The sequence below is a fragment of the Zerene cesonia genome, unplaced genomic scaffold, assembly GCF_012273895.1.
Source record: "Zerene cesonia ecotype Mississippi unplaced genomic scaffold, Zerene_cesonia_1.1 Zces_u002, whole genome shotgun sequence".
NCBI lineage: Eukaryota > Metazoa > Arthropoda > Insecta > Lepidoptera > Pieridae > Zerene > Zerene cesonia.
Window position 1 is genome coordinate 355,379 of NW_024045132.1, and position 12,920 is coordinate 368,298.

At 33.9% G+C, this 12,920-nt stretch overlaps 1 protein-coding gene across 1 annotated transcript in view; it reads right to left on the bottom strand.

The window, feature by feature from the left end:
* Positions 1-12,646, bottom strand: part of LOC119838409 (tiggy-winkle hedgehog protein) — a 29,435-nt gene extending 16,789 nt beyond the window's left edge. The window contains exon 1 of the mRNA XM_038364348.1: positions 12,269-12,646. Within this exon, the coding sequence (XP_038220276.1) occupies positions 12,269-12,544 (276 nt within the window). The 5' untranslated portion in view covers positions 12,545-12,646. The remainder of the gene's footprint in view (positions 1-12,268) is intronic.
* Between the last annotated feature and the right edge of the window lie 274 nt (positions 12,647-12,920).

Genomic DNA, 12,920 nt, shown 5'->3' on the forward strand with positions numbered 1-12,920 from the left:
CTGTTAACTGGGCATCAACTTATAGACCTTTTTTAGATCATTTTTACGCAAATATTCATAATACATTTATAAAAACAGATAACTATAACTATTAATACCTAACATCTATTATTATTTTATTTCAATTAATTATGCAGCTACTATATAATGCACTGCAATAATGTAAATGCAAAATATGTAAGTTAAAAAAGTAAAAAAAAGCTCTGATGCCCCACTAGATAAATAAATTAACGCATAAAAAAACACTTTATACGATAAATGATACGTGCGTATATTTGTTTCATGGATGAATATAAATAATAAATTAATGGTTTCAATAAAGTAAACAATTGAATCGACGATCGACGCCCACAAAACGCTTTCGTAGTTGCTTCTAAATGTTATTGAAACAGACAAAATACATTACTATATAAAAAAAATAATCTTCATCGAGGTTAATGAACGAATTGGAATCCATGTAAAAATAAATATATATTTCTTACGGACTGCATCTATTTTTGTTTTTTATTTTTTGTGTAATAGATTTTTTTTAATAGAAACGTTGGTTACTCAAGCCTGATACAATACCAATCTAAAATAAACAATCGATGACTCATAAAAAGCTCTATTATCGTTGGATTATTAAATTCAACATGCGCTGTGGCCCGATGGCTGAACCCCTACATTCGCACACTCTCGCGAATTGACTCCGTCTTACACAAGAATGCACTTTAAATTTCGTCGAGGTCTCACTTGATACTTATTTTTATACGTTAACTAAACAGCAATATACAAAATGACACGTGGATATTAATTTCAGAGGTAGTTGTTTGTCAGTTTGTCACATAAATTTATCATCAACCATTGTTTTTAAGTGACGTCATCCGATGCACTCCTTCGTGCATCTGATTCAATTATTCTTTTCCTACTGTTGTAAATGGTATTCTTGTACTTTACTTTTAGAATTTTTAAATTTATTTCTAAATCAAGTTGTACAATTAAAAAAAATATTGGATACTTATTAAAATTCGTTGTAAATTTGCACTGTTCCCAAGTCATTTTCTAAAACATTAAAACACATTGGCGAATGTGTGTTATCGGTATCTGATATTCGAGGCCACATACCAACTTCGAAATTCACTCAGCTCGTGAGATACCTGGTGACCGCTATAGTCTTCTTGTGTTTCAAGCAACCGCAGCCCCGGGCACCCTCAGTCAACGACCTATACACTCTCACCGATATGATTTCTCTTATATACTCGCTGATAATTTAACAGTTATCTAATTGTATCTAAGTAATATTATCTGAGCATCTAATAATATTAAAACCGAATAAATTAAATAATGTACTAGTAAATTATTATACATGATCGTTATAAAAAAGTGCATCATTAAAGACATGTAACACTTAATTAATGAAGTTAAAATTAGATGTCCTAATACATAAAAATGCGTCCACATGCGCCGGTATGTTTGTTTGTTGCGGCATCTTATACGCTTCTATTTAAGCGTTAAATATACGAGACTCCTAAAGAGCTGTCGATATAACAAAGCCTCTTCCGCCAGAACAGTACTGGGTGGAGCTAATAAACTATTTGAGTAGTACTTCATGTTGACACTCGTGTTTCACACCTGAACAAAGCTCCTCGTTTACATTAATGTAAATTAGGTTAGGCAGCTCGCCGCCGCGCCGCGCCTACGTTCAATTATAAGAGCCCTAAATGCGTGTGTTCATACGTGAAGACAATTGTTATCAACTAGGAATAATGTCTCGTGAATTAATATCTTACGTCGATGATAACAGTCACCTGTTACTTTTATCCGCTATGCAATAACCTAGCTTGTAGTGAAAAAGCTAAGTAATGTTTAATCATTTATATTAATACAAATTAGTAGATATAATCATTATTGAGGATATCGTAATGTGACTAATAGGAATTTAAATTAAACAAATAATGGTAATAAATGGTTCAGATCCGTAAGACCCACACGGAGAGGCCGTGAGAGAAGCACCATGTCAAAGAGTGCGTATGTTCTTCGTCTATCAGCGCCCGCCTCGGTTGCGTAAACACTGACGCCTGGCAGCGATCTGAACTTAACAAAACAATTTCAGTTTTTACGGGAATCCGTGATTTTATTCGTATTAATTTGCATGATTTTAGATGATTCCATCAACTACGATATGGGTATAAACTGTGAGGATGATACTTAGTATTCAATCAAGATTTTACTCACATTTACAAGATTTTACCGAATACTTAACTGTAAATTTTTCTAAACGGATATGTCATTAATGTTTCCGAACGTCACAAATCACACCACCAAAATGCGAGATCCATAACCAAAAAAGATCTGATGTTGGGAATTTTTTTATTGTGAAGCGGCGGAGTCGCACGCGCGGCTCGATTGTGGCTGTGTGGTCCTCGCTAGCCACTTTGTAAATAGCGCGGTTTACCTTTTTCAACTTTTGTGTTTTGTTACCTTTTGTGCTGTTGTACGACCAATATTACCATAGCTATTTAGGATCGTCGGATAAATAAATACGTCATTTATCATGATAACTGATGCGCATGGACGTCGCAGTGTCACAATGTTCAAATGGGGTGAAGATTTGATCTTTTGGCTTGCACGATTTGTAGCGATTTATCTTTGCATTGTTTTCTCTATTGGTAAAAAGGGTACTTGAAGGGCAATTAATTTGAATTCTATATGATAAGGTTTTAGCCAATTTATATTATTTCTTTAAAAAATCCCTTATTTTATGCAGTTATATATATATACTTTATATAACTCAATAACTAAGATATAGAAAATATTAAGTAATAATTTACAATAATCCTATTTTGCTTTTTAATTTATGAATATAAAATGAACCCGATAGTAAAAAGTTTTAATAACAGTTAAAACAATTTTCTAGCCTGAAGAAAGTATTCCTGATTTATGATCACGAAATAGCATCAACATTTAACTCAGCTGCTCATATCTTTCTAAAGATTTTTTTTCGACAGCGGCATCGAGGCTGTGCCATCAAATTGTGGCACAATAAATTCACTCAAAACCGCAGCCTCTTTCACAATATTTGTATCGGGGCGACAAAAAGGGCCGAAAGGGCGGCCCTTCGTTGAATGAAGGGAAGGTAAATAAATATAAATAAAGGCGAGGGTGGGAACGTGCGGGGGGTGATGTAGGTGTCCCGCGGCGCCTGCGCTTGGGCACAACAACGTCAGAACTACGTTCAGCAAAAAAATCGTAATTGTACAAATTATACATTTATCACTAGATATAAATCGAACATTCGGAATGTATAATGTTACACAGGGCGCCTGTGAATTTTCGAGATTGTAAAAATCCAATTACAAGCTCATTGTTCTTGGTATCGAACCGTCACACGTCATTAAACAGGACCAATGAGAATCGTAAAAGTGAGTCCGTGTTGATCGCCTCAGCTCACGGGTATAATCGAGTACACCATAAGCACGACCAATTACAGGTCTGTACTCGTGAGGTGCACTTTTATTGGGTGTAAGATTTAAGTGCCGATCGACACGCCAAAGTACGGTTCTACCTCATTTTATGGCCACTTATGTCTCTAAGGTACCTCTTTCCTTTTTCTACTCAAAATTAAGGTGGCTGTCCATACTCCATACTATTTTGCTCTTAAAAATATTACTATTTTACCTTAAGTATGCAGTGGTGATTATAAATAGATTAATGCGCGTGTAAACTGCGAGCACATGTAATCCGTTCGTAAGCACAGCATTTTAATTTGTGATGTTATTACTACAGCATTTCAGAGGCATACGGCTCAAATCGTCTTGCGAAACTAAGGAAGAGAATGTGTGCAGTGAGAGCAATAAATTACTAATAGACATCGATGTTAACACGAAATTGAGAGCAGTGTAAAATAAATAAACATTGACGTATCCATAAAATTACCTTAGTCGACTCACTGGAAATTAGTTATAATTTATTGATCCTTTTTCAATTCATGTGGTCGAAGAATATTGGTATTGTGATACAACCTTATTGACCTACACGAAATATAATTTTTATCCAAATTATTATTAATCTTGGAAGCATTTTACAATTTTACACTATGCGGTCTTATGCTTATACTTATAATGACAAGACGATTATATAGAAGAAATAAATACTAGTACATGAAGATATTTACACCTTGTAGTAAAGAATAATATTAAGAGATAAATTATAACAATATATTTCAATCCCTGTTGGTTTTAAAATTTGTTCTAAAATTAAATTGTAACTATTTCCAACATCATAATTCTTTAGGCAATGTTTAGGTGCCCTGTTTAAATAGATATACCATCATATCCCCGGATTTACTCACGGATAAATGTTGCATAATGCATTATGTAGCTTTTAGAAGCAAATAGACGCATGATACATTAGGAATTACATTCCATATTTATTATATACCAAATCCTCAGGTTAAAATCGCTTACGTAGTATTAATTTTATAACTTAAACATAAGTATGCGGTCCCTAATTATATCGTTGCCTACGTATTTAACAACTGTTTAATTAACTATATTACTGACAATATTTAGTTAGTGGAAGTTTGAAGTTGTAATTCGAAGGATATGTGGCCCGTGCCTTTTAACATTGACTGAGGTTTGACAGATAAGAATGAGATAAGACAACGACTGTACCACATCAAATATTTGCGGGAATAATGGAAATAAACATAGCTCGAAACATTCTAACAAAAGATTTCTTTTTGCACAATTCACACAGTGCAAACAGAACAAAACTCAACGTACCTACTAAAACTAATCAAAAAGTGTAACGAGATCATTTCAGACAGTTAATTGTAAACGATTAAAAACATTTTTTTTTAATGATGAAAACACATCTTTAGTTATATAGAGGAACAATAGACATTGTATAAGTATATGATTAAAATTCCAGCTAGTGGAATCGTCCTTGGATGTAATGGTTGTATCTAATGAGTTGTTTAAAATAATATTGTATGAAAACTATTGTAATAAGTGGTGAGGCGATAAACCCATATTTATCGTTAACTAGCTATAACGCACAGCGTCACTCGCGTACCCGGGTAAAAGGCATATCCTAATCCAGACTATAATCTATCTCTTTACCATATTTCATACAAATACGATAAGCTGTTTTCGCGTGGAAAGGAAATAAATATACATCCATATATACATCCATTCATACTTACAAACTTTCGCGTTTATAATACTAATAGGATATGAGCTGCATCATTACGTTTAATGAAACTGAAGAACTATTACATGGATTCAATACGATCATATTCTGCAGGGTGAAATAACAATCTAACTATTCCGAGCACATGGCATGTTGATATATTGACACATTTGTGTACATACATCATGACTGTTTACGTTGGCGGGAGATGCAAATCGTTAATTTATCGCCACCTTAAGAAGCAACTATATAAAACGAACCGCAAACACAGGCGAGGTTCAAAGACCTATCAGTTGAACAGTTTGGTTTGTATTTGAACAAGTGTTCCCAGCATTTACATGCAAACGTAGAGGGCTTACACATTTGTTCTCGTACACAACCAAATCTGCGAATGTCATATTTCCTATTATCATATACCTGAACAATTACGCCGCAACTCGTTAAATTTGCAATGTACCTTCACAATTTTAATGAATTATAAATCGATTTTTTTGTAAAAATTTACTATTTTATGCTATAAAGGCATGCATATGTGTAATCAATGCATATGTGTAATCAGAGCGAAAAAACTATTATTATTTTAGCTTAAATATTTGATAGATCCCAACTAATTGCTGTGTATTGTTTTAATTCTTTTCTGATCTTTTCTAATCTTTACACGATTTTGTACAGTTTAAGATATTTCATATAAAATTTATTCAATATATGAACCATTGACATAACAAAATTAAAAACGTCTTAGTATGGTTCTATGTGCACGGTACTTTAGAATTACTAATGTGCACTTATAGAATATGGGTAATTATTATCCTATGCACTTGCTTGCGCACAATGCAAAATAAATTTTAAAATACGGTCCACGGACTAGTTAGTTTCACGATATTTTTACGAAATATTATTAAGCTATACAATTATAAACTCACTAGCTTTTCGCCCGCGGCTTCGCCCGCGTAGAAATCGCTTATATCGCGCGACATGGTAAGGAGTATTTTCTTCGCATTAAAAAGTATGGTTTGTTTTTTCCCACGTTTAGCTCCATCTTCATACCAAGTTTCATCAAAATCGGTTTGACAATAACGAACTTTCATACAAACTTTCATCCCCTCTTTCAACCCTTTCTACCCTTTTTCGCGATAAAAAGTATCCTATGTCCTTTCCCAAGTTCAGTTCTATCTTCATACCAAATTTTATCAAAATCGAATCAGTGGTTTAGACGTGAAAGCGTAACAGACAGACAGACAGACAGAGTTACTTTCGCATTTATAATATTAGTAGGGATAGTAGGGATTGGCTTTTTCCCTTCTTGTTATAAAATAACAAGGTATACTGAAAATCCAAAGAATAAATTGTCACTAACTTCGTGATTTTTGACTTCATAATTAGTTAATATAAATCAAAACGTTTATTTTAAAATCGTCCATTAGTATAAATATAATAGCACAATGTTGGAAACATTTAAACTACTGTTATTTTAGTCTACCTTCACCCAATACCAGTTCACGAATGTTACATGATACCTGCAACTTTTGGCACATTCAAGGCTTATGACTTGTTAAATTGACGTGTTAAAATATTATGTCTATTGACTCTATACTGTGGTTTATTCTGAGCAAAAAGCTCAAGAAGATGCCGTACTATTTTGTAGTATTTCGTATTTCACACTCTTTATATCGTTGATGTTGCCATTCTTTGTTTATTACCTACCTACTGTACATGTATGTATGTGATAAGTAGGTACCTAGTCAGAGTTATACAATGATATCATTTTTGAAGTTCATTGTAAGAAATTGTCCTGTATCGTTGTACTTACTTAAATTATTTCGTGAAACATTTAAATCAAAGTAATTCTTTATTTTATTTTGTGGATTTAATAGAATGATGATAAACACGCAATATACGGTTGTTAAGAGGTCTTTATTACATTTTATAACGTTGTAAACCCACCGTAGAATTTGAGGATTAATTTGATTATGGTCAATTATTCACAAAGCGATCGCCTCTCGTTCCGTTTTTTATCCTGCGCTAATAAGCCGAAAAGTACCTAATTTGAAGGCGGTGTCTTTGCAGCTAACAAATTAAACCACTTTAGCGTATCAGACTATAAAACAAAATCAATATAAACAATCGATAATTAAGCGACCTTAAAACGATTTTATCAAAATAATGTTTGTTTGATTTAGGAACTTTCAAGCCTTGAGGACATTCGCTTAGCTGTTTTAACTAAAAAAAACGATGCCGTATTCAAATAATGTCAAGCCGACTGACTTATAAACGTTAATTAAACATCACGAGGTAATCTGGGGATTACAATAAGAATTTTAAAGAAGATAACAGCTTGTGTAGTGGTAAAGATTGACGTGCTATCCGCGCGCGCGCACCGCTGTAAAAGCTTATTGTAACTCGACCCTCAAATACGAAATTGAATAATGCTGACCTATCCCGCGACCGCCTCGCCCATAAATCACCGAGATATTTATGTCCCTCAACCCCCGCACACCCGCCACATCCCCTTTCTCGTCTATGCCTTTTTCGCAGGCGATAATGTAAAATATTTTATAAAATGGTAAGTAATTTGGATTGAACTCGACAAAGCAAAAGCGGTGTGGTTGTGCAACGATTTTGTGGTTTTTGCAGCTAGCCAACAAATCAACAGTCAAGTATTTTTCCTATAAAAATATTTTATTTGTTAACCCACAGCTTTCGATACAAAGTAACCATATTTGTGACCAAGTATAGCTTACGCGTTTTATCTTATATACTTACTCGCAAGTAAACTAATAAATGCTTGTATTAGACAGTGGTGTGTGGTATGCAAACTTCTTTAAATACATATCTACATATTTTTAAATAATTAATATATATTAACAAACATCATTGTTTTTCTCAAATGAGTAATCAGAATATTATGTAACTGCGTTTATCTCAGAAGCCTGTGGCATGTAACGCACCGCTTCCCGGGCGCATTAACTTTACTTATATTCCCTCTTATTCATGAGAAATAAATAATACTATTAGAAGGAGATACCGATTCCTGATAAAAAGTGGGCCCGAGTTAAATGGGAGGCACAGCGGAGGCAGAAAGAAAGTAATGGAGGCGCATCGGACCGGTTTGGAGATTTTTACGAATGCAAGGCTGCTCGGCTCGACACGGGCTATGTGCTGCCTGCGGCGAACATATAACATAACCGACGGCGGATTCGCGTCGGCCTTTCTTCATCCAGACGCACACATGCATCCCACTGTCTGTACCCAATACCGATTATTATTATGGGCACATAACTGGATTCCACGCATAAGTACATTAGGCCATTAAAATATTTGCTGAGCAAACTACCCATGCTCTTAAGTCATTATTTGCAAATGACGAAGTAAACAAAGCCATCCTTGAACATAGCGACAACTATTCGAAGATTTAGGTTAGTTGCACGGAAATGAGATTTGTACCAACCTTATTTGAGTATTTTGGCGGTACTTCATAGAGTTTCGAGGCAAGTGTAAACACAAACGCTAAATCAATTTGACTGCAATCAAACACCGGCGAAGTGATCGACATTCAAACCAACAAGCATCCGATATAGAAGCGACTTCACTAAACATGTCCTGTTGATTAAAAGCAAGCGATGGTTGTGACAAGCTTTTTATATGGATGACAAAAACCGTGACCGGGCGTCAAATATATACGCATTTATTCATTTATAGCTTATAGCATTTATAATAGACTGGATATTTAAGATGGTGTTTGGAAAATTTTAAATTATGTTAATAGAATTTAGAAGGTACTGATGAATTATTTATTTACAATCCATTTTCTAACAGTATTTAAAAACTTATAGACTATCAGCAAACAAATGAGAAAAATAAACGCAACCTATATAAGTAAATACCATACCCATAATGGTTTTCCCATTACTTTGTCGTGACGTATATATATATTATTATTGTTCATTTTGATTTACGGCGGTTGGCGTATGTAGATGAGTAGTACTTTTTAGGAACCTTAAAAATGTACATCACAAATCATGAAGAATAGAGTAATATATATTATTAATAGGGGGGGGTGGGGGGTCGGTCAAATTCTCCCCGAAAGTTAACATTCAAATCGCTATTTGATTTATATTTAATTAGCTTAAAGTTCCCCTGACTTTCAGTGGTGGAGCTTTTTCTGTATCTATTTTCAATATCTTTAATATTTTGCATATAAATGTAAGGGTTGCATTTATGTACTTTTAGTCGTTTTTCATTCATTAGGTTTTAGAAAAAATCATCTTGGTAGTGGGAAATAGTGCCAAGTTCAACTGACAACTTTTAAATTAGAACATACCTTTACTACTTTTTAACACACATATTACTACTACTAAGAATTTTGAGAGTTGACTAAAGCACATTCACACACACACACACTCACACGTCACACACACACACTGTGGACAAGATGAAAATGCCGAACATGAACACAAGGAAGCACACCTGGGAAACAATAACTAAAACTAAAGTATGCCCTAAAAATATACTGGAAGTGATGCTGTCATGTATAGAAGCATGGGAAGCAACGAGCGCCTATGTAACGAATGTGCTAAAAGTCCTACGAAAGAAAGAACAGGCGCGTAAAGTATGCAAGCATGGTGTCTGTCCTCCCGTGAAGTAAAGCCTCACGGCCGTCCCTCGGAAATATGGACTAAGGCAGAAACTAGAGGGTTTTTTAGTTAGTATGGACCACAGAGTCGAGACCGACATACCAGGTCGTAGATCCAAACCTTAGGATGATAAGAGGATACTTAAAAGTATTTTTTCCCCTCTATAATAAAAAATAACACACACACACACACACACACACACACAATGAAATAAAATTGAACATACAATATTTTTTATTGTTATGACTATTCAATATCTAAGCACTTAGATAAAAGATAGAAGATTCACATAATCCCGAATCAAAAAATATATATCTTTGTGTTTCGAAATGCAGGGATCTGTTTAAAAATTTATAATATAATACATGTTACTCTCAGGTTTCTACATGTTTATTAATTCTTACTTGTTATGAAATTATATTAATTAATATTTTTTCATACATTGTTCACCTTTTCTTAAGTGTTAATAAATATTTATAATTAATAACAATACCATTAAAAATATTATATAGTCCCGTTTCTATAATTACATATATCTTTTTGAATTTGTTTTCTTGAAACTTATCAAATCAAGTAAACTAACATTATCAAACTAAATGATATAAAATTTTTAATTTTATTGTGTAATAAGATGCGTTTAATTGATAATAGTGCAACTTTCTCGAGCTGTAGGTGTAGCTAGCTGTATTTTAAAAGCGTACCGATTATATTTAGTATACAAAATCTGCTCACAGCACCTGAAAATTTATTCCTCTAAATAAATTTTAATATTTGTTTTAATTTATTTACGTTAGAATAACAAAAAATATCTATTATTATTAATTCTTTAATTGTCTATTAACCGTCCTTATTGATTTCATATTACTATAATAGATTACAATATTCAATACTATTTCGCCAGAAAACGTAACTTTAATAGTTATGTTTTCTAGCGTAGAAGACGTTTGATACTGTTTAACAAACAAATTTGGCTAGTTTTGTTTGTTTCTTTGTCAATAGCATCGGCATGTTTATCGTACCATTAGAGCGAAGCTGAAATCCATCTTGTATTACAGTATCGATTTGAAATGAAAAAGTCGGTCAAGTAAAAATAATAAATGACTGTTTCTCGTTCATAAACATTTAAGAAATATTTTAACCCATATAATATTACGATTACGATATATTACGAGTACATGCATACACATAAGTATAACATATAGTTTCACAAATATTTTTACTATAGAAATAAACCCCATTAACCATTAGAATTTTCTCTTATGTTTTGCTAATTTTATAATTTAGTATCTTTATTTCTTAAATGCTATTTCGAATGCGGCGCTAAGAATGCTGCAATTTGTTTTTCAAAGAGAAGAAACACCTTTTTTATAATATACGGGAAATATTGCTAAATTTAATTATTTTCCACATAAACCACCTTATGCAACAAGAATTACACAAATCATGAGTTTATATTAGGTATTGGGTTCTATTTTAACGTAGGTACGTTAAATAGATACATCGAGATAGTTCCGACGGCAACTTATTATTTTGTAAGAATATTATAGTACTTGTAGATATTATAATTGACCTGTGTTTGCATCGAATTCATTTAAATTATAACATTTTTGTATTTTTTTTAATCCATTCTTACAGATTTATAATACTTAATGATTGATAATACTTGAAAATTTATTATAGGTATAATACTTTCCTAAGCGTGTACACTGCAGGAATGTGTAATAATTACTAAATTAACTTTTAAAGTTACTTTAACAAATGCATGAATTTTTTTTATTCTCCCTAATTTACGCTTTATACTAAATCCACGTTTATTCTAAAGTTCAATATCCGCAAGAATTTCGGAAAATATCTTAAATAAATGCTTTAATATGCATTAAATTTTTTATCGATGAAACGAGCCAAAATATTTGTTACAATGAGGAAACAACAATAAGGTTCCCGTAAGTTTATTTACGCGTTTACAAAACATCGTGAATGACAACGCATGACTTTCAATACCTTCAACACCAAGTTTATGACGGCAATATATTCACCAAAACTGGCATCAATGTTGAAAAGAATTCATCATTCATCAATTAGTCACAGGAACAAAATATTTGTTGTCAAATCCTGCGTAATTGCAGTGCTACAATCGTAACACTCGCTACGAAGCTACCGTAACGCCCGCAATTTGTCCCCATTGTTCCACCAAACGTTAATATTTACACCGGCAATTGTACCCTACCCGCGCACTGAGAAGCTGTTTTCAAAACAGTGGATTCTTTATGAATCCTATTGTCTTATTTTATAACTGAACAACTGGACCTACACTTATCTTCTAAGGAATTCATGCAATGATATTCTTTGCATCAATAATTTGGTAATTAATAAGGTTTAATGATTTTCATTACTACAAGTCTTAACTTCTGTTTTCACATCTTAAATTGTATAAATAACAGAACTTAACTATTATAACTCACCTGGGTCATTAAGCGATCGGCGCCCGTACCTTCCTCATCCCTGAATTCAATATCAGGATTATAATTAGGCACTAAGTCTTTGAACTTTTCATCGTCCCTAGTGATGCGGCCCTCGGGAGGGCCACTGGCAGATTTTGAATTTTCACTAATGTTCGGGTCGTGCTGATTAAATACTAAAGGGGTGATGCGGCGCGGTCCGTGGCGGCGAGTGAAGCCGCGGCCCGGGCCGCAAGCCACCGCTGCGCCCAACCACAGTAGCACCAGCGACAGCCTCATCTCGCAGACATCACTTCACACGCGCTCGACGCACGACCACCGCGCGCCGCGATTAGTGCGACACTGAGGATTGGGTGCCGGAATATCCGAACGTCCGTGCACCACCGACCACCGCACGAGCTTGCATCCCTTGCAGCGGCTGCTCGATTATCTACCACCACGCATCTCACCTCGCCACAGACCATATTCTATTATGAATGGCGGCTTTACAAAGCCTGCACCGTTATCAAAGAAATACCTTTTTTCTATGAGTAAAAGTGAACGCCTGATTTTCATCCCGTAGTTGTCGCATGTAGGTACACACACATACAATATATAAAACAGAAACGATGCATGATACTTTAATTTACTTATTTAAAGCGACTTTTGACTATAA